This window comes from Callorhinchus milii, unplaced genomic scaffold (assembly GCF_018977255.1).
Source record: "Callorhinchus milii isolate IMCB2004 unplaced genomic scaffold, IMCB_Cmil_1.0 Scaffold5, whole genome shotgun sequence".
Classification (NCBI taxonomy): domain Eukaryota; kingdom Metazoa; phylum Chordata; class Chondrichthyes; order Chimaeriformes; family Callorhinchidae; genus Callorhinchus; species Callorhinchus milii.
In genome coordinates, this window is record NW_024704746.1 from 43,116,202 (window position 1) to 43,139,652 (window position 23,451).

Consider the following 23,451-nt stretch of genomic DNA (forward strand, 5'->3'; position numbering starts at 1 on the left):
GACCCAGAGGCAATAGTGCGACTGACTGAGCCATGCTGACACCCAGTGAAAGATTTCGAAAATGTTAACTGGGATTGAAACCTGGATCAATACTTTCGGGGGCCATGAGATCTAGAAGAGTATGACACAGGTTTAGAGTTGTAAAGAGCAATTTGATAGACAATAAGAATTTTTTCTTCACACAGAGTGTAATTAATGACTGGAACAGGTTGTCAAAGAATTGGGACTCTTAAAAAGCAGCACAATGCTGTGATGGGGGACAGTAGGCAGTCAGTGTTCTGGAGGGATGAGATTAGATGGGCCAAAGGGCCTTCTTCACGATCTTGTTTGCACATGCAGCAGACAATTTGCTCACAGTAATGTTTGAAATCTAAGCCAAAGGGTTATATTAATCTGAACTGATTTTGTGATCTTGTGACGCATCCTGTTTGTTTGGGAATATCCAGTCAGGCTCCCAATCGAGCCTAACACACATTCAGACCTGGTGTCTCAGGAGCTGCTTGAAGTAATGGGAGATGGAAAGCAGAAACCACTGGGGCAGAGACAGAGTGACAGGGAACTGGGAAAAGCAATCATTTTCCACAGCCCGAGCACATCAGCTGGACCCATCCACTCCCCCTGTTGCCAGCTTTGAAGCATTATAATGTTCTCCACTTTATTTAACATAGCAACAATAACAATAACAAATTGCATTTATATAGCACCTTTCATGGCAGGATGATGCCCCAAGACACTGGGCAGTGAAGGGTTTGCACCAGACCTGGGGGCTGGAATCAAAAAGGGTGGAGGGCAAGGGGAGTAGAGGTGGGAGGATGACTGAAGGCACCGAAGGTCAAAGAGGAGTTCTTGAGACTGGCCTTGAAGGAGGCAAGGGAGGGAGCAAGGCGGAGAAAGGCTGAAGGCTCGATTGCCAATGGTGACTTGCAGGAACTTGAACTCGATCCCCTGGGGAATGGGGAACCATGAAGCTGGGTGAGGATGGAGGGTAATCGACTCACAGAGCTTAGATTGGGAGAGGACATGAGCTGCAGAGTTCTGAATGATCTGCAGCTTGTTGAGGAAAGAGTTGGGAAGTCCAGCAAGCAGGAGTTAATGGATCCTGGATGTGATGAATGTATGGATGAGGGTCTTGGCTGCCTGAGGGGAGAGGAGACAGTGTTTAAATGAGCAAATCCCTAGGCCCACTGGAAGTCATTAACATCCAGCCCATCTCTAGAGGATTTCTTAATTCAAGATTCGTTTTATTTGTTCCTTGTTCTTGCAGAAACTTTATTTTTAGTGGGTACAGCCTCATTTGTCCTCTCCCAATCCTTCTCCTCTTTCTCAGAGTTCCATACATGTCAGCGACACTTGGAAATTCTCTGTGTCTGGAACAGAATGCGCAATCTCTCCGTGGAGGGACGCACTCTGCTTACCTAATTCCAGAAAGTATAAGGTGCAGGTTGGTAACAGCCAAAGTTTGGGAACTACAGTAGTCTAACCAGCTAAAACCACATAGCTTTCGATTGAGAGCTCTGTCTGGCAAGCATCTCGCTGCTTGGCCAACTAGGACCACCCTACCCATTAGGGCTTTGGCTTATAGTGGCTCAGAAGCACTCTGAGACGCCGTCCAGCGTGGAGGGCGCTATACAAATCAAAGTTGTTGTTGTTGCAGGATTAACGTACATTTTTTTGCGTACAAAAAAAATCTCAATCAGCTCACTGTCTAGTGAATGCTGTGAAGCGCTTTGAGGTGTGAAACGCTGCGTATTACACGCGAGGATCTTTGTGATTATTTAATCCTGACTTACGTTGCTGTGGTTTTGTGCCCCAGGTCTTCCTGAAGAGTGAGCGGGTGGCCCGGATGGTGTGCAGCGGGGGCTGCTCAGTCAGCGACTTCCGTGACGTGTTTAAGAAGAACATTGAGAAGCGTGTGCGGAGCCTCCCGGAGATCGATGGGCTCAGCAAGGAGACGGTGCTCAGCTCCTGGATGGCCAAGTTCGACGCCATCTCCCGAGGGGAGGAGGACCTGCGGAACCGGAGCAGTCGCGTCTCCATGAGCGCTGTGTCCGAGCTGATCCTCAGCAAAGAGCAGCTTTACGAAATGTTCCAGCAGGTCCTCGGCATCAAGAAGATTGAGCATCAGCTGCTCTACAATGCTTGTCAGGTAAGGGACAGTCAGCAACCTGCTGTACAGCCTGTCAGGTTTGGGACAGTCAGCAACCTGCTCTACAACCCCGGTCAGGTAAAGAGCTGTGTGTAGCTAGCTGGCGAGTTTTGCCCAAAAAATAACAGCCAAAAAACACTTTAATAATAATAATAATATAATAGTATATCCTGTAAAGCATATTGAGGTATTGCGATGATATTATAAGGAAAGCTATATCAAATAAAAGGATTATTAATTATTTAGGTATATACTCATATGCTTAACTCACCACCCTGGATACCTCGCCACTGAGTCTTTTCTCTCGGAGCGACAGGTTATCGGGAGATGCTGTATACCACTTACCTGATAACACTTAATTGTCACACATTTTGTCTTTATTGTGGTAAACATGCACTTTATTATACTGATTTAGGCAAATGAATGCATCGTAATATGTTCATTTCAAACACAGAATTTGTATTAGGCATTGCTGGAGCAGCTTATTCTGTTATTGTGTGCTCTGCTCATTCGTGTTCCGGGGGCCAATTTGCGCACTGCAATATCTCATAAACAGTCATGAAGTGAGTGACCAATCTTATCTGGGAGATTTATGGCCAGGAGACCAGGAGAGAGAAACTTCCTTCTCTTTTCCAATTGTGCCGACGGATCTTTAACATCCACCTGAAGACCCTCGCTTTAATGTTTCATCTGAAGGACGGCACCTCCTACAATGCAGTGCTCCCCCCAGTACTGCACTGGAGAGTCAGCTTGGACTCTATGAGTTTCAAGTCCCGACTTGGGGATTGAACCCATAACTTCTGATTTAGGGGTGAGAATGCTACCAAGTGAAACAGGCTGACAGCATGGATTTATTTATTTGAGGGTGAGGACCCTTAAATCGTTCTTTAATTCAGTACTTTTGTACAGCACTCTTGTCGAACCGCACCTAGAGTAATGCATACAGTTCTGGTCACTGTGACATGATGGGCCCTCAGGCGGTGCAGAGGAGAGCAACGAGGATGATCTTCTTTGAGATGTCTCAAAGCGGTTCACGGAATATACTTTAAAGTGAATTGACTGTATATTTTGTGGGACTGTATATTTTCTCTTCAGGGAAGATGACTTAGAGGGGACCTTATAGAGATCTGTAACATTTTAAATGGAATTGAAACAATGTTCTATCATATTGTTGGAAATGTCTCAAACCACTTTACAGGATTTACTGTAAAGTGCAATGACTATGTATTTTGTAGGTGAACATAGCAGTCAATTTCCACACAGCAACGACCTACAAACAGCCACAAATTGAATGATCTGTATTATTTGGAGGCTTGTCAAAAAGGAGGTATTGAGCAAGTGTTCTTATGAACACTGTGTGGTATTAAGATCACACCTAAGATTGGTTTGGATTGATCATAAGATTGGTTTGGATGAAGAAGACCCTTCACCCCATCTGATCACATCCCCCCATCACAGCATCAAACTGCTTTTTAATGAGTCCCAGTGTCTTGGCCTTAACCACTCTTCCTGGCAACTCTGCTCCAGTCGTCAATTACCCTCTATACCTATGTTCTTAGAATGAGAGCGTTTTGATATGGATAAGAGTAAAGGAAGATATTTTTTGGTCAGCCAGGTACCTGAAGACAAGGAAACCCATCACCGTGCTTCAGAGTAGCCATACCAGACTGAGAGTTCTGTGCATCCCACCTATACATGGAGATTTTCCTGTATACAGGAATGCAATGCGCACTCTCTCCCTCAAGGAAATATCATCTGTCAATCAAAGCCAGTCTGTGTGTGATGGTCTCACCGTCATCATCGGCAGCAGCAGAAGTGGTTTTAAAGGAAAATTGACACTTTTAAGGCGTGAAGCCATTATTCATTTATTGACCGGAGGAAAACAAACATTGAAGGCAAATTCTAAGCTCATTATCTGAAGGAAAAGTGATTAGCTTCCTGTGTGTCTATGTTTGAATGAGGATTTGTTGCAAAACATTGGACAATCCTTCTAATTATATTCAAGCTGCTTTAGTTGATTCCTGTAGATTCTTTAAGCAAATCCATGTTTTGGATCATTAATGCAGAGGAATAATGACATCTGCAAGTTCTTCCTCAGCCAGAGGCCTCATATCACACAGCTCCTGCTACACATCAGACGTTCTGGGTCACACACGGAAACCCATCACTATGATCAACTAGGTGTCTGACTCACATGGAAACTCATCACCCTGATCAGCCGAGTGTTTGACATACACAGAAATATATCACCATGATCAGCTGGGTGTCTGACATACAAAGAATTCCATCTCCATATTTAAGAGTCTCCAAACCAGACTGAGAGTCCCACATGTGTATGCAATCTACATATGGATTTTTTTTCTGTATCTGGAATAGAATATGCACCCTCTCTCTCCCCAGGGGAATGCACACTGCTTACCTAATTATATAATAATATTCCTTTCATTTGATACAGCAAAATCGCAAAATCGAGATATCTCAAAGTGTTTCACAGAACTTTATTGGACTGTGTATTTTGAAGGTGAATGTGGCAGGCACTTTGCACACAGCAATGTCCCATGAACAGCCATGAAGTGAATTTAACCAGGATAAACTCCCTCCTCTTTTCCAAAATTGCCACAGGGTCTTTGATGTCCACCTTAACAGGTGGATAGGACCTTGGTTTAATGTTTCATTGAAAGAACGGCACCTCTGACCCTTCTAACAGTACTGCAATGGAGTAAAGATCCTGATGTGGAGGCTTTAAACCACAATGTTCTGACATGGAAGGGAGAGTGCGACTGACTGAACCAGTCAAGGCTAATCACTAGTTCCAAATAGTATTGGGCACGTGTTGGCGAAAGTCAATGCTCGGGGACCCCAGTGTGTGTGTCGGGGTAACTAGTGGATTTCAAACCTCGCAGCTTGCCATTGACAGCACTGTCATTCAGTGAGTCAGGTATAGACTGTGACGATGGGATCTGTGCACATCTCAATGAGCTGGCCCTGAAGTGAAGGAACATTTATTTCTTCTCTCCCCCCATCTCTCCAGAAAATACAAAACATTGTGACAAGAACAGTGCATGTTACATAGAAACAGACATTTTTGGCACAGAAGGAGGCCATTTGCCTCAATGTGTGTGTGATACTGAGACTTGTTTTCCTAAATTGTCCTTTTTTAAATTAATCTCCCTTTCCAGCTACTTCCGTATATTTACTTAATAAGCTTAAACCACTTGACTCCTACTTATACAAGCCAAACCTCTACCAGGTAGGGTGGTCTGAGCCGGACAAGCAGCGAGAAGCTTGCAGAGACAGCGCTCTGCCGTATCAAATGCAAGGATCGTTATAATGATGAGCTATGTGATATAAGCTGGTTAAACCCCAGTGGTTACCCCCACCAAGGAGTGGGTGTATGGGAGGGGGAGAAAGAATAGGATTAAATGGCTAGCTCAGTCTAGAGAGGCAGAAATGTGCTGTACGTTTCTCCATTGCTGTAAAACAAAGTTCTATTCCGCCTTCTTTCTTCATCACCACTCACCACAATAACAAAACATTGTGCAAGGTCCAATGCCTTCCCTCTTTACACTGAAGGTTTGCCATCCGTGTGCCAGATGGTTGCTGCTGAGTGCGAATCCTCAGTGATACTCTCAGAAGCCTCTTGAAGTGAGCTAACCCACTGTGGCTTTCAGGCTGTCTGAGCAATGTGTGAAGAGGCAGGAGGGGGAGTGGAACACAGGGACATTTGTTTGGCAGGTTGAGTGGAACAATAAACCGCCATCCTCCCTCCCTGGCGCTGCTCCCTGGTGCCCCTCTGATTGGGGAAGATTCTTCGGGATCAGGCACCTGGATCAGCCGATCCCACCAGGGAACTGTGTCGCAGGCCTTCTCCGGCTTTCCGATTCTGATCCAAGAGATTGTCAATCGAGAATTCATAGCTTGCATTTGTACCGTCTGCTCCACATCCCTCGCCCTGCTCACTACACCATTGTCAGCCTTCAGCCTTCTTGCCCCCAACTTTTGGAACCACATCCCGGAAGCCCTATGCCTTGCCGCCTTCCTTGCCTCCTTCAATGTACAAGACCTTCATCTTTGATCATGCCTTCGGTCATCTTCTGCCCCTTCCCCGCACTCACACCGCCTCCCCACCCACCCCCCAGCCCACATTCCTTTCGAATTGAGTGCAAAACTGCGACTGACCATTATCTTAGGTACTCCTGACATGAAAGGCGCTATAGAAGTGCAATTTGTTGTTGTAGCGACCTTCATGCAGGTTAGCGTCTCGGAATGTGAACACATCACGGCAAATGTGATCGCGGTCTTTTAAAATGATGAGGCGATTTGATAATAATAATTAAAATAATAATAATCCTTGCATTTGCTATAGCGCCTTATCACGTCGTTGAGACATCTCAAAACACTTCACAGGATATATGATAAAGTGGATTGGCTGTATGTTTTGTGGGCGAAATGTGGGAGCCACTTAATAATAACAATAAATATAATTCTTGCATTTGGTATAGCCCCTCTCACATCAGGACATCTCAAAACGCTTCAAAGGATTTATTGTAAAATATTGTGACTGTATATTTTATGGGTATTCAAGGCAGTCATAAGTGAATGACCCATTTTATCTGGAGATTGTCAGCCAAGACACTGGGAGAGAGAAACTCCTCTCTCTTTTGGATTAGGATTGCTAACGTCTGCCGAGATAGGCTGGGTTGATGAAAAACCCAAAGGTGTCGATTTAGAAAGGAGACGGAAACGATGGGCTGAATGACACTCTTCTGCGCCTAACTTGGCTGTTTTTGTGTAAGTGTAAATCGCTGTGGTTTTGGTGATGGTAAAAGCTGCTGTCACTGAAGTGTTTTCAGCCAGGCAACTCTTTACACAGTTCCTTCTTGCGATCTTGCACCTCTCGATCAATGTGGGAGAGATGAGGTGTGAAATTAAACGCAGCATGAGCCAGCAGTCAGCGACCTGCACCTGAAGGCATTTCACCTCGAAGCCCGTTACAGCATGAAATCAAGGCTGTGGGTTCAAGCCTCACAGTCTAGGCTGACGCTCTAGTGCGTTGCATTGTCAGGTGCTGGATGAGACGTTAAATGAGGCTCCGTTTGTGCCTGTTCAGGTGGGTATTGAAGATTGCTTGGCACAGTTGGAAAAGAGAAGGGAGCTTCTTTCTCCCAGTGTCCTGGCTGACAATCCCTCAGATAAAATTGGTCATTCATTTCATGGCTGTTTGTCGGACATTGGTGTGTGCAAATTGGCTGCTGCTTTCGCCCACAAATACACAGTCACTATACTGTACTGTATAGCGATGCTTTGAGATGCCTCAATGACGTGATAGGAGGTGCATGATTACAGTAAACCTTTGGCTTACCAGGTATTCAGAATTTGGACCTAGCTGGACTAGGCCCCACACCAAAACATTTGTAGACTCCACCCATATCACCTTTCCTGGTGCATGCCAATACCACACTGAGCAGCATCACTGTGCTTGCTGGCCTTCATTGTGGCCAGGGATATCGGTTTTGACTCAGATTGTTTGAAACTTGTGAGCACTATATAGCTTATTCGCTATTTTCTGTTCATGGGATTCAAACAATTCCAATGATTCCGGTACCGGCATTGTAATTAATAATAATAATCCTTGCATTTGATATAGTGCCTTTCACGTCTTCTAGACGTCTCAAAGTGCTTCACAGAATAACTGTAAAGTGAATTGACTGTATCTTTGTGGGCGAAAAGTGGCAGCCAATTGCGCACAGCAGTGTCCCACAAACAGTCGTGATTTGAAGTGACCAATTTATTATTTTTTTCTTGAGGGATTATTATCAGATGTGTGGACTAAGGAAACTTGCACAAGGTTTCGCCCTGCCTAATTACACAGCAGGTATTCTGGCTCGCTGGATCGGACCTCTCGCCACCCCCACTTCACTCTTCAGTAGTCCAGTCATCTGGGGTTTTAGTGTAGGATTATTAATAAGAATATTATTATTTAATAAGAAATGATACAGAAGCGACCTCCATAGCTAATCTGGGTGACTGGGTATTTTGTGGGCGAAACCTGGCAGCCCGTTTGCACACAGCAATCTCCCACAAACAGCCTTAAAGTGTGTGACTAATTTTATCTCAGGATTGTTGGCCAGGACACCGTGTGAGAAACTCCCTTCTCTTTTTGACTAGCGTTCACCTAAACAGGCCAAAATGGGACCTCGGTTTCATCTGAAGGACGTCACTTCCGACAATGCAACACCCCCAGCACTGCATTGGAGTGTCATCTTAGACAATGTGATTCTAACTCCTCACATGAGGCTTAAACCCACAACCTTCTGACTCAGAGTCAAGAGTCTGACTGTCTGACATTCCAGATGTTTATTTTTCCCTTCCCTCAGCTGGACAATCCCGATGAACAGGCAGCACAGATCCGCCGGGAGCTGGATGGGCGGTTGCAGCTGGCGGAGCACTTGGCCAAAGTAAGTTGTGGTGAGAGTATCTACATATGGGCTGGGGAAGGATTTAAGTGAGACCCTCTCCTATGTGAAGGGTGCTGTGTAATTGCAGTTTGGAGTTGTAACCTCTTTTCCGGTTGTTTAAGGAGCGGAAGTTCCCGCAGTTTGGGCAGAAGGAAATGGAAAGCATGTACATTGAGGAGCTGAGATCTTCGGTCAACCTATTGATGGCAAATCTGGAGAGTCTTCCCGTGGCCAAGGGAGGGCCTGAGTGCAAGCTACAGAAGCTCAAGAGATCTCAGAATTCTTCCTTCCTGGACCTGGGAGATGAGAATGAGATCCAGCTTTCAAAATGTGACGTGGTTCTCTCATTCACATTGGAGGTGAGCTTTGCCAACAACAGCTTGCATTTATATAGTGCCGCTCAGGCAGGGTAACGTCCCAGAGCACTTGACATCTTTAACACCGCTTGTCCCGGGCGCAGTGACTGATGCTTGGTAATGCGGAGGTGGCATGTGTTAACTGAGTGCATTACTGTGTGTCACTCGCACTCTGTGTCGCTCGGTGTCATTTGCACACTGTGTCACTATGCTCAGATGAGACATTAAACCAAGTCCAGTATGTGCCTGTTCAGGTGCACATCAAAGATCCCATGCTCTGCTGGAAAAGAGAAGGGAGATTTTCTCTCCTGGCCGACAATCTTCCAGACAAGATCGGTCACTCACTTCATGGCTGTTTATGGGATGTTGCTGTGCACAAATTGGCTGCCACACTTTCAAATAAAATACACAATTTACATTTATATAGTGGCCTTCATGCAGGATAGTGTCTCGAAGCTCTGATAAATAGGCAATTTGGTACCAAGCTGGGGAGAGAGGGGAAGTGACCAAGGCTCAGTCAAAGAGGAAAGTCTTCAGGTGCATTCTGAAGATGGGTAAAGAGAAGGTGAGGCAGAGGATTTCAGGCAGGGAGTTCCAGAAGTTTGGGTCATAGTGCTGAACGCACAGTCACTGCACTTCACAGTAAAACCCTGGGAAGCGTTTTGGGTCGATCTCCTGAGGTGACAGGGACTATATCAAATGCAAGTGTTATTATCATTATTATATTCACATAAAAACGATGCTAATGGGTCATTTATCTGATTGCTGCTCTTGAGACTATTTTGGGAACTGATTAGCTGACACGTTTGCCAACAGAGCTTCAAAGTAACTCATCATGTGAAATCCTTTGAGACACATCAAAGCGATAACCTGCCCCATGGATCTCTCACCTCCAGTCCTGTTCCCAATCTTATCCATTTATAGATCAAAGAGAGTCAGAGCATACACAAATTCTCCAGCGCATCTTATCTACCCTGGGTGGTTCTTCACAGACAGTCTAACCCCACTCTACTGCACTCTCCACCCTTTTAACACCTGTCCTCTCCAAACATCTATCCAATTTTCTCTTAAAAGAAATGACAGACTCTGCCTCAACATCTCAAAGGAGACCTTAAAGAGGTATACGTTTTTAAAAGGGATTGAGAATGAAAAATAACAACAAAATTACATTTATAAAGCACCTTTCTTGACAGAAGGGTGTCGCAAGTCATTGGACAGTTAAGGGTTTAACGGAATCCTGAACATTGAGCAGAGACTGGAGGAACTTGGTTCTTTTTCTGCTGGAACAAAGCAGGTTGAGAAATGACCTGATAGAGGTCTTTAAAATTACAAAGGGGGTTGGTAGAGTCAATAGGGACAAATTATTTCCACTGGTTGGTGAGTTAGTGCCTAGAGAGCATCAATTTAAGATAGTTAGTAAACAGGCAACTGTTAGGAGAATTTTTTTCACACACAGAGTAGCTAGGATATGGAATGCCCTGCCAGGAGTGGGGGATGAGTCAGAATCCAGACTTGGCTTTCAAGAAGGAACTAAATGAATACCTTAAAAAGAGTCAGCTACAGGGGTGTGGGGAAAGGGCAAGAAAGTGGGGCTGAAAGGATTGCTCTTGAGGGAGGTGACACAGAAACGATGGTCCTAAAGGCCTTCTTCTGTGCCATAGGTTTTTGTGGGTCTAATATCCCTCTCAACCTTCTCATCTAAAAGTGAAAGAGTCTTAACCCAATGTTAGTCTGTAAATACATTCATTGGTACATGAATGGCAAATGGTACATGTGGTCAGACCACACCTTGAATACTACGTACAGTTCTGGTCACCGTGACATAAAGCAGCTCCCAGGCTCTCGAGGCAGTGCAGAGACAATTGAGCTGTGAGCAACAATTAGACAATCTTTAATAAGGGCTCTTCAGTCTTGAGAGAAGATGACTCAGAGGGGACCTTATAGGTATACAACATTTCACATGGGATTGAAGAAGTAAACCTAGATCAATACTTTAAGATGCAGCAAGACAGTAGAACAGGAGGATATGGGTTTAGAGTTGTGAAGGGCAGAAAATCCAGGAAGTTTTTCTTTATCCAGAGGAGAAATAATGACTGGAACAGATTAATAATAATCCTTGCATTTGATAGAGCGCCTCATCATGTCATCAAGATGTCTCAAAGTGCTTCACGGGATCTTACTGTAAAGTGGAATGACTGGATTTGTAGGCTAATACAGCAGGCAATTTGCACACAGGAATATACCGCAAACAGCCATGAAGTGAGTGAACAATTTTGGTTTTGGGGGGATTGGCTGCCAGGACACCAAGAGAGAGAATCTCCTTACTCTTTTCCAATATCGCCGCAGGATCTTTAACATCCACCTGAACAGGCATAGACGGGAACTTGATTTAATGTCTCATATGAAGGGTGACACCTCAGACAATACAGAGTTCCCCCAGCACTCAGCATGGCTGTGAGCTCAAAGTGCCACAACCTCCTGACTCACGAGGCAAGAGTGCTACCAACCGAGCCAGGTGATACTCAGATCTTTGAAAGATAATTGAGGACAGGGCGATGGGACTCATTTGAAAAACACTTGATGTTATCATAGGATGTTTGGTTGGGAGTGCTGAATCTAGTACTCTCAGTGACATGTTTAACTGCTTCACTACCTGGTTCCTTCATTCACTAGTTCCAGCCTCCTGCATGTCCCTCGTCCCCTCCGCTCCACCATCGTCGTATGTGCTTTCAACCATCATGGTCCGAATCTATGGCACTATCTGCTGCAATCCCTTTGCCTTTCTACTACTTGCTCTTCTTTCCCTGAAGAGCTTCCTCTTCGACTGTGCTTACGGTCACCTCTGCTTTCTCCCCGGCTCGGTGTCAAGCTCTGCCATTGTTAAGCACTCTCTGATGCTGCCCCGCGCAAAGAGGCTATACAGATGCAAATTATTGTTTTTATTGATGATGTTGTTGATGTCGATGTTGTTGTTGACTTTTTTTAAGAATTGAAAAGCTCATTTTAAATGATGACATTTCTCACAATCAGTACGTGTGTCTGACATCTCTGCTCACTCTCTCTGACTCTCTCTTAGACTTTCTCTGTGTCTCTCAGTTTATCACACTTTCTCTGCAGTGTCTCTATGACTTTCTTGACTCTCAGTTTCTGACTCTGTCTCCCACTCTCAGTCTCTGTGTGTATCTCTCTCACTCACTCTCTTTGTTTCTCTCTCTCTGATTCTCTGGCTCTCTCTGACTCTCACACTCAATCTTACTCTCTCTGTGACTTTCTCAGTCTCTCTCTCAGTAATAATAATAATCCTTGCATTTGATATAGCGCTTTTCACGCCTTCTAGACGTCTCAAAGCTCTTCACAGAATATGCTCTAAAGTGAATTGACCGTATATTTGTGGGCGAAACGCGGCAGCCAATTGCGCACAGCACAGCAATGTCCCACAAACAGTCGTGGTTTGAAGTGACCAATTTATTAATGTTTTGTTTTGGAGGGATTATTATTGTGCCTCTCTGTTTGAGCTTGTATTGGAGGTTGTGCTTGTATCTCTCTCTCTCTCTCTCTCTCTGTGACTCTCGGTGTTTGAGCACGTATTAGAGGTTTTGTTTGTATCTCTCCTCTCTGTTTCTGAAGTCTCTGAACTGTCTTTGCAGATTGTGATAATGGAAGTGCAGGGCCTGAAGTCAGTGGCTGCCAATCGCATTGTGTACTGCACCATGGAGGTGGAAGGCGGAGAGAAGCTGCAGACTGACCAGGCCGAGGCCTCGAGACCACAGTAAGCACAGTCCCCTGATCGCTCACACCTCGCTGGACCCACGCCCAATCCTTACGTTTAATCCAGCGCCTTATCATATTCAGTGTCGTAGGACTTACTCCTAAATTGAAAGACGCTATATAAATGCAATTTGTTGCTGTTATCCAGAGTCTCAAAGCACTTCAAAAGATTCACAATTCAGTTGAATTTTACGGATTTTTCACACGCCTCCGCATCATAGAGTGGGCGGCTCAAGAGAGCAACGACAGCAACTTTCATGTATATAGTGCTTTCGATTGAAAAAAAGTGTCTTGGAGACTGTTATAACACGTAGATTTGTGTGTTTGTGTGTGTGTGTGTGTGTCCACACCGAACAGGAAAATTTAAAGATTAGTGATAGACTTTTATAATACAATAATTCTTGCATTTGGTAGAGTGCCGTTCACCTCACTCGCACTCTCATCTCTGAGGTGGAAGGTTTTGTGTTCAAGCCCCACATCAGGGACTTTGAGTTTGCAGTCCAGGCTGACACTCCAGTGCAGTGCTGCGGGGGAGTGCTGCATTGCCGGAGGTCTGTCCTTCAAATGAGACGTTAAACCTAGGCTTGTGCAGGTGGACGTTAAACAACCCGTGGCACTATTGGGTAAGAGAGCGGTTAAGTGGGAATGAATTCAAGATTGCGACTCAGGGAGTGACAAGAGAGGTTTGGAGGAACTTCTCCCAGAGGCATGTCAGGGTGTGGAGCGATTTGCCAAGGGCGGAGTCGATTGAGGGGGCATTGGAAATAGAATTGGACAGGCACACACAGAGGGAGAGGATTAGAGGTGACGGGGAAAGAGCAGGGAATTGGGATAAATATGGACAGCTTCTTGGAGGAGCAAACACTCAATACAGGATGATGCTGCTGTGACGTACATTTCTATAGTTGAATGATACATGTGAGTGAAAGACTGTGTTTGCACTGAGTCTGATGCTGAGTGTCTCACTGTTGCTGACAGTGCCTGGGGCTGAGCAACTCGCACTGTGAGTGACGTGGCATTCACTGCGATCAATTCACTGATTGATCCGTCAGAAGCCGTGCTCATCAGAATCCTGAGAGAAAAAGGCGTGAAGTTCTCTCTACATTGTGAAGCTCTCTCCCAAGAAACACTGTCACCCTGCTGTGCCCCACTCCCTCTGTGTCTTAATCAACTCTACACTCCCAGCAGGACGTGAATGGCATTCAGGAGCTGAGCGGCCAGTCAATCCCAAGTGAGGGAGGGAGGGAGCGTGTAGACTCTCTCTGACAGGTCTGTAGTACGCTGTCCTCTCTGCTTGTCAAGACTATAATGAGTTCCAGGAAACGGTCAGACCCATCACCCCTGCTGGATTGTCATCTCAGTGGACATTGAACTCTGACCAACTCCAAACTGGACAAACCAATGGCTCACTTGTACCCCTAACCCCCACTCCACCCACCCCCCCACCCCCCGATCAACATGGAGCAACATTCATTCTTAGAATAAAAATTAGATCCTTACATTCGATATAATAATAATTGTTATTGCACTTGATTTTCTGTAAAGTGCAGTGACTGTGTTTCTTGCGGGCGAAGTCAGCAACTAATTTGCATACAGCAACCCCCTCAAATAGCCATGAAGCGACCAATCTCGGGGGATTTTTGGCCAGGACACTGGGAGAGAGAAACTCCATTCAGTTTCCCAATAGTGCTGAGGGATCTTTGATGTCCACCTGACCAGGTATAGCTGAGGCCTCAGTTTAATGTCTTATCCGATGGACAGTAGCTCTGACAATGCAGTGCTCCCCCCAGCGCTGTATTGGCCCCTCAGCCTGGACTGTGAGCTCCACATCCCGATGTGGGACTTGAACCCGCAACTTTCTGGTTCTGAGACAAGCACTATGTCAATCTCAGCATTACATAGTTGGCAGCGATCAAACGATGGGTAGCAACAGATTAAACCACTGTGAGATACAGCAGTTGGGTTTGCAGAACTGTCTGCAATGAATGGATTCAGTGAAAGATTTGTTCATCGTCAGACCTGTGGGATGACGAGTAAGTGCGTGGCTGAGCAACTCTGGTGACAAATTCCACCATCTCCCGGAGCTTTCTCTCTATGCAGTGAGCAGAACTGCGGCTGCTGAGCAGCTAATGTCAGCCTCTGCTGCTCGTGTTTGTGGGATCATAAAGCCAGTCACTTTGCTGGTGCTGCCCATCCAGCATGACAGTGATTTTGGAGAATGTGAAGGATTGGCTTTTAGCTCATGCTCAGTCTTGCTTAGTCGGTCACTTTTGGGCCCCAATTCCCTACCCCATGTGAAGAGCGCTACATAAATGAAAATTGTTTGTGTTGTTATTACTGCTTCATATTACTTCATATCCCCCTGCCTCCCCCCTACCCCTCACAGTGTATGAACATGTGAGGGAGAGAGGGTTATCCGTGCTAACAGTTTGTGTACATGTATGGGGGGAGAGGAAGAGGGTTATCATTGCTAATATGTGTATTGGGGAGGGTTAAAGGTTATTAGTGCTAACGGTGTGTGTGTGTATGTATGGGGGGAGAGAAATTTATCAGTGTTAACAGTGCGTGTATGTATGGGGGGGTGGGGGGGAGAGGGTTATCAATGCTAACAGGTGTTGATGCCCGCCCGCTGAGCTTAGTGATGTAAAAACAAGCTGTGAAGCTCGGCAGTGATGTAGGTGGTGAGCTTCCTGGATGGAGATGGGTGGTTGTCATGGAAATGGAAGGAAAAGATGCCAAAAGTGCAAATTTGCTGCAAAACGGTGAATAGGCCTCCAGAGTGCTGCTGGCAGTGCGTCTGATTCAATTATCCAATGGTCCCATTCTGTTGTGGGCTCACAGCCTCAATAACCAGTGTAGTGACTGTGTGTTTTGAACGCAACAGCCAATTTGCGCACAGCAACATCACACAAACAGCCATGGAGTGAGTGACCAATCTTCTCTGGGATTTGTCGACCAGGGCACCAGGAGAGAGAAACTCGCTTCTCTTTTCCAATAGAGCCTCGGTATCTTGGTGTCCTGGCCGACATTCCCCAAGATAAAATTGGTCACTCACTTCATGGTTGTTTGTTGGATGTTGCTGTATGCAAATTGGTTGCCGTGTTCGCCTACAAACACACAGTCACTACACTTTACAGTGTATCCTGTGTAGCTCTTTGAGACACTGTGATAATATGATATGGCGCAGCCTCAAATTTTTTTATAATGGCAGCCACTCAAAATTCTATCCAGTCTCAATTGGCCAATAAATGTAATAATATTACTAATCCTTACATTTGATGTAGCGTCTCTCACGTTGCCAAACATGTCCAAACTGGGGGGAGGTGAGGAAGGGGACAGTGGGAAAAGATGACCACAGTTGAAAAGAAAAGTCTTAAGTTGGGTATCAAAGAGGGGAGGTGGAGAAACTCAGGATGGAGTTTCAGAGAAACGGGGCAGAATGGCTGACAACTCGACTGCCAATGGTTATAATAATAATAAAAATTATTGTCATCATGTCCTGAACCAGCACAATCAGAGTATTTGGTTCAGCATAACAATGTCGCTAAATGTTTTCACTGGACAATTTGTAAACATTTGATGTTGATATTGATGTAAAGACCAACTGGTATAAACATCAACCAGAAAAGGTGACATGAAAAAATATCACAATAATCTGTGATTCACAAGTACATACAGATAGAACAGTAATCTGTAACAAACCAGATATCATTCCCTAGCACTTCCCTACTTCTCCGACCTCCTTACTCCTCAATGCACGACCCGGTGCCTCCGCTTGACTGGCACCGGCCATCGCGCCCTCCGCTCCACCATTGGAGGTCTCGCATTCAGCCACTACGCCCCCAGACTTCCTCAATCCCTCCACCTTGCCCTCTCCCCCCTTTTTCAAGTCCCGCCTGAAAACCTTTATCACCGTGCTTACGGTCACCTCCCCTCTCCCCCCACCGGCTCGGAGTCAGGCTCCACCACTGTTAAGTGCTCTGAGACGTTACCCTGCTTGGAGGGCGCCATATAAATGCAAGTTGTTGTTTTTATCATAAAGGACCAAATAGATTGTACATTGTTGATTATCCCAAATGATTACCATATGAAAAATAAGGAACTAGAGAAAATCAGGAAATATATTGTCTATAAATTGAATGTTTGTTTTTACATAAGTGGCAATGTAAAACAAACATAGTTCTTATAATCCTTGATGCAACTGGAAGTGTTAATAAGACTATTCAGAAATGGCTTGACAAAATACCTAGTGAGTAAAATATCAACTTCCAACAAAATGTAGCTATTTTAGGAAACTCAAACATAACTTCCATTCATATGTAATGTGGGAGTATTATTGATCTGGCTGACCCAGCACTGAAAACCACTTAGGAACTACCTCTATAGAGTGATTTAAACTGTAATAATTATTATCATAATTATAATAATGTAATAATTTAATTATCACAGCATTCAGACATCTCGCAGCGCTTCACATTGTAAAGTGTAGTGACTGTGTTTGTGGGTGGTTTCTTGTATACTTTGAGACACACAATGCGGTGGCTGAGGCTGGTGGAGCTCAGTGCCCAGCGTCGCTCTAACAAGCAGTTTTTTCACATCAAACGCTCGCCAATTAGTTTCCCTGTGGAGCGCACCCACCCTGTGCCTGCACTCATTAGCTGGATTTAGTGAGCGGCTGCCGCTCTGTAGTTAAAGCCTTTGTGGCCCGTGTCTCTGCAAGTCTCCCGGAGACTCCCGGGGTGGACTGCCGGCTTCTGAGACGGAGCACCTCGCTCTATTCACTTAATCTGTCTCTTTCCATCTCTGCCTTTCTGTTTGCTCTTCTGCCTGCATATCTGCCTGCGTATCTATCTGTGTATCTGTGTCTCTCCCAACTCTGTCTTTCTCTCTCTTTCTTCTCTCCTTTGCTCTGTTTGTCTGCCTCTCTGTGTCTCTGCTTCTCTTTTTGCACGCCATCTCCATCTCTGTGTCTCTTTTTGCTCTTCTGTCTCTCTTTGTCTCTCTCTTTTTAACTTTTTTGTCTCTCTGTCTTTCTCACTTTAAGACTTTCTCCTGATATGAAGGACGCTGATGTTAAGGGTATCAGATAAATATTGCTAATGTTGTTATCTAACGTGTGGGTCGGCTACACTCTGCCCCGATCTGCTTTGGTGGTAAACTGTTCCCCAGGGCTCCAGCTACAGTAAACAGGTTGCCAGGGGCTTTGCCTCTAGTCTCTGGAAAGATTCCTCATGTCGCTATTCACTAGACTTGCTGGGTTTCCACACATCCTTGACTGACGCCCTGGGCTTGGGAATAACTGAGTCATCGAGCCCCAGCTGTGCGCGAGGGTAGAGAAGTGGAACTGTCCAGGGAACCAGTGAAAATGTGTGTCAACCGCAGTGGTAGCGCTGTCGCCTCTGAGTCAGAGGTTGTGGGTTCAAGCCCTACATCGGGGATGTGGTATCACATAATCTGGGTTGACACTCCAGTGCAGTACTGGGGGTGGGGTGTTGGATTGTCGGCAGTGCCTGTTCAGGTGGATGTTAAAGATCCACAGCATTATTCCAAAAGAGAAGGGAGTTTCTGTCTCCTGGTGTCCTGACCAACAATCATATGTCAAAACAACCAACCATCAAATAAATAAAATTGGTCATTCACTCCATGAATGTTTGTGGGACGTTGCTGTACGCAATTGTGCCACTGCGTTTGGGTACGAACACAGTCACTGCAATTTACCGTATTTCCTGTGAAGCACTTTGAGAAGTCCTTCTGATGCGATAAGACACTATACCAAACAGTGCTCAGGTCATCTCCATTCAGAGACAGATCTGCATTGTCAGAGGTGCCATCCTTGAGACTTCAAACCGAGCTCCCCATCTGTACCTGTTCATGTGGATATTAAAGATCCCGCAGCGCTATTTGAAAAGAGAAGGGAATTTCTACCTCTAAGTGTCCTGACCAACAATCCCCTAAATAAACTTGGTCATTTGTTTCATGGTAGTTTATGGGACATCATAGTGCACAACTGGTGGCTGGGTTTCGCTCCCAAAACACAGTCAATCCACTTTACAATATAGCCTGTGAAGTGCTTTGAGGCATCTCGAAGATGTGAAATGCAAGGATTAGTATTATTATCGTAACTGTAGCCTTTCAAACCCCCAAATCATTCTCGTAAAAATCCAAGCCTTAAAATCTTTGCTGAAGTGAGGTGTTCAAAACGCAATACTCCAGTTGCAGCCTGGGCAGTGGTTTCTACAAACTGAGCATAATTTTCTTTTTTTGGTCTCTCTGCCCCTGTGTATGACCCCAACATACCCAGCCTTATTCACAGCCCTTGCCACTTTCTATAACTTAGGTAACTGCCCTAACAAATTCCTTTGCTCCACACCTCCTGGCAAGACACTGCCATTCAATGTATGCTCTCTGTATAGAATCTCGAGTTCTCGCCTTCTGAGCAAGAGACCTGGGTTCGATTCCCAGCAGCACAAAACCTTGGGTAAGATTCCTTACTCCACATGACTGATAATAATCCCTCAAGAAAAAAGCAATAATAATTTGGTCAGTCAATCCACAACTGTTTGTGGGACGCTACTGCGCGCAATTGACTGCCGCGTTTTGCCCACAAATATACAGTCAATTCACTTGACAGTATATTTTGTGAAGCGCTTTGAGACGTCTCGAAGACGTGATAAGCGCTGTATCAAATGCAAGGATTATTATTATTACTCCCCTCATTTTTCTTACCAGAAGGTAGCACCTCACATTTCGCTTCATTGAACCTCAGCTGCCACATTGCGCTAACCTGTTTACATTTATTTCTAACTAACTCCGTCTTTATTTCCTTTTCTCCAATCTCGCAACCTTACCTCTGAGTACTGCCTTTCTTATATGGAATCTAATTATATTATGATCCCCCTCCCCTAAATGTTTGCCCACCCTCAGTTTGCCCACAAAATATACAGTCAATTCACTTTACAGTATATTCTGTAAAGCGCTTTGAGACATCTCGAAGACGTGATAAGGCGCTATATCAAATGCAAAGATTATGTATTATTATACATCAGTTCCTTGGTTTCTTACCCCAAAACTATACCTCCTTCCTGCTGGGCTGCCCACGAATTGCTTATTAAAGCTGTCTTGGAGGCATTCTAAAAATGTAATTCCCATTTTATCCCTCGATACCTTCTTTATTCCACTCAATCTTGGGACCTGAAGTTCCCCTTTTTCACCACTCTATTGTAAGAAATCTCCTCACAATGGGCGGTCAATAGTCCAATCCTCCTACATTGAATACTCCCTTTCTACTTCTTATTTCCACCCACAAGGACTCTGTCTGAATATTACTGTCTGTAATAACCTTTTACTCTAATAATGAGGGAGTCCCAGATTAATAAACTCACGTTGGGACTTGGAATCATACAGTCTAAACTACACTTCGGTACAGTGTTGCATTGACGGAGTTGCCTTCTTTCGGATGAGACGTTAAATCAAGGTTCCGTCTGCCTGTTCAGGTGGATGTTAAAGATCCTGTGGCATTATTCCTAGCTGCCATATAGTCCAAGCTGACTGACACCCTCTCTGCCTGTGATCTGACTGACAAACTCTTTGTCTGTTTTCTGACTGACGCTCTCTTTGCCTGTATGTGTTTCAGGTGGGGCACTCAGGGAGATTTCACCACCACCCACCCTCGCCCAGTGGTAAAGATTAAACTCTTCACGGAGAGCACAGGTGTTCTCGCGCTGGAGGATAAGGAACTGGGGAAGGTAAGATGTCCAGTTCATGACATTATTGTCTTGATCACTGAATGAGGGGTATCTGCCTCAGTCGCTCCCCTGCCCTTCTCCCGCCCAACCACCACCACCCCCGCACCACTTCCACACACGCACACACCTTTTAAAAAGATTCCACTTCAGATAGTCCTTTTAATAGCTGCTAAGATCTCAGCTCTGTTCAGTCACTTGCACTCTCAGACGGTTGTAGGTTCAAGCCCCATGTCAGGAATTCTGTTCAGGTAGACATTAAAGATCCCTTGGTTCTATTGGAAAAGAGAAGGGAGTTTCTCTCTCTCCTGGTGTCCTAGCCGATAATTTCTCAGATAAAATTGGTCAATCACATCGTGGCTGTTTATGGGATGTTGCTGTGTGCAAATTGGCTTCTGAATAAAACCGCCGGATCTTTAACATCCACCTTAACAGGCACAGACAGCACCTCGGTAAAACGTCTCATCCAAAGGACCACACCACAGCGGTTGGGCCTTCAGCCTTTCTTCCCCCACCCTATGGAACTCCATCCCATATTCCCTTCACCTTGCTCCCTCCCTTGCTTCCTACAAAGCTCCTTTGACCGAGCCTGCTGCCACCCTCCTTGCCCTTCACCCTCCACCCTCCCCGATCCCGACCCACAGCTCAGGTCCAAATCCCTAACTGTCCAGCACTTTGGGATGTCATCCCGATGTGAAAGGTGCAATACAAATGTAACTTTGTATTGTAATGCAGCGCTCCCCAGGATAGTCTATCTGATTCCAAATCCTGATGTTGGGCCGGAACCCCCAACCTTCTAACTCAGAGGTGAGAGTGCGAGTGACTGCACACCCCCATCACCATGCCTTCCTCATGCCCTCCTGCGCTGACGATCTGGCTCCCGCTTTCTTCTTCGCAGGTGGTCCTCTGCCCCACTCCTAACAGCCCCAAGGCCCCCGACTGGCACAAGATGGCAGTGCCCAAGAGCAGCCAGGACACTGAGCTGAAAATCCGACTGGCGGTCAGGATGGATAAGCCAGCCAACATGAAGCACTGTGGGTGAGTGAGGCTGAGGGTGGCTGAGGCTGAGGGTGGGTGAGGCTGAGGGTGGGTGAGGCTGAGGGTGGGTGAGGCTGAGGGTGGGTAGAGTGAAGCCAAACCCAGAGTTGAGTGAGTTGGAGACCATTTACTTACTATGTGCTGCCACCCTGTGGTGGAGAGGCAGTATTGCGCCACATGGCACTGGAAATCCACACAATTTCTATTCAAAATAATTCTTCCATCAGTCGGATTGAGACTTTAAACGAAAGCCCCGACTGTGCCGGTTCAGGTGGATGTTAAAGATCCCGTGGTACTGTTGGTTTAAAAAAAAGGGAGTTTCTCTCTCCGAGTGTCCTGGCCGACAATCCCCAGATAAAATTGGCCGTTCACTTGATGGCTGTTCATGTAATGTGGCTGTGTACAAACTGTGTTCACCTATAAAACACACAGCCGCAGTTTGCAGTATCCTTTGAAGCGCTTTGGGATGTCCTCCCGATGTGGAAGATTTTACACCAAATGCAACAATGACAGTGTTCGGTTTATAAATCGTTGTGTGCAGTTCTGGTGTCAGGTGGCACAGTACTGGCAGCGTACTGTCACAGGGTGGCAGCACATTGTACGTCAATTGTCTCCGTCTCTGATGGAAAGTTCCCAGATTTGCGCTGAAAATGCAGCTGGTAATGAATATAAATTATAATTGGTGATAAACTTATAACAATAATCCCTCCATTCCATATGGTGACTTTCGTGTGCATGCAACATAAGCAATCTCTTGACTTTACATCCAGCGAAGCTCTTGGAGACGTCCTTCTGATGGGTTAAGGCGTGGTCTTAAATGCAAGAATTATAATTTTCAAGTTGAAAAATCTGAACGTGCTTCATACGATTTTCTGTAATATGTCGTGTATTTGCGTAATGTGTAGTGACTGTGTACTGTGTGGGCGAACGCAGCGGCCAGTTTGCACACAGCATCGTCTCACAAACTGTAAATGACCGATCTTCCGTGGATTGTAGGCCAGGACACCTGGAGAGAAACCCCCTTCTCTTTTCGAATAGTGCTACGGGATCTTTAACTTCCACCTGAACAGTCACAGACGGGACTTCGGTTTATTGACTCATCTGAAGGATGGCACCCTCCGGCAGTACAGACTGAGACAGGCAGACGGTGAGGCAGGCATATTGAGAGAGGCAGACGGTGAGACAGGCATATTGAGAGAGGCAGACGGTGAGACAGGCATATTGGAGAGGCAGACGGTGAGACAGGCAGGCGCTGAGATAGGCAAACGGTGAGACAGGCAAGAGGTGCAACAGACAGATTGAGAGAGGCAGAGAGACAGACGGTGAGACAGGCAGACAGACCTATAAAGAACATTGAGGTGCATGGGGAAAGCCGAGGAATGTGAGTGTGTGCACATGCACTTAAAAGGCATGGGTCCGAAATGAGCTTGGAGGTATCTCAGTGCGGGGCAAGTCTTCCGTGACTGCGGAACAGAGCTGAGTGGTGGTGGCAAGGTGGTGCTGTGTTGAAGTTACTGCCTGCAGTAAGAGCATTTAGCCAGTCAGTGGCACTGTCTGTGCACCAGTGGCAGAAAGAGAGAGTTATAATAAAAAAAACTGTGCATTTGATACAGTGCCTTATCACGTCATTGAGACTCCTCAAAGCGCTTCACGGGATTTAGTGTAAGTATAGTGATTGTATATTTTGTAGGTGAAACTTGGCAGCCAATTTACTCACAGTAAATGTCCCACAAACAGCCATAAAGTGAGTGATTGATTTTATCTGAGGGATTGTCAGCCAGGATACCGGGAGAGTGAAACTCTTCTCTCTTCTTCAACTTGGAACCACGATGGTTGGAGCTGAGGTCGGATAGCATTTCTGTTTGTGTCAGGGCTGACTCAGTTTTAGAACTCTCACCTCTGTGTCAGAAGGTTTTGGGTTGAAGCCCAACATCGAGACGTGA

At 45.6% G+C, this 23,451-nt stretch overlaps 1 protein-coding gene across 3 annotated transcripts in view; it reads left to right on the plus strand.

Annotated features, from left to right (window-relative positions):
• The window catches only part of LOC103179424 (calcium-dependent secretion activator 2), a 104,304-nt gene that overhangs the window by 25,568 nt on the left and 55,285 nt on the right, over nt 1-23,451 (plus strand). For all 3 annotated transcript variants that reach the window (XM_007894716.2, XM_042335347.1, XM_042335348.1), the window contains exons 3-8: nt 1,814-2,146; nt 8,524-8,604; nt 8,727-8,963; nt 12,608-12,729; nt 20,362-20,473; nt 21,369-21,508. In XM_007894716.2, coding sequence (XP_007892907.2) covers nt 1,814-2,146; nt 8,524-8,604; nt 8,727-8,963; nt 12,608-12,729; nt 20,362-20,473; nt 21,369-21,508 — 1,025 coding nt within the window. The remainder of the gene's footprint in view (nt 1-1,813; nt 2,147-8,523; nt 8,605-8,726; nt 8,964-12,607; nt 12,730-20,361; nt 20,474-21,368; nt 21,509-23,451) is intronic.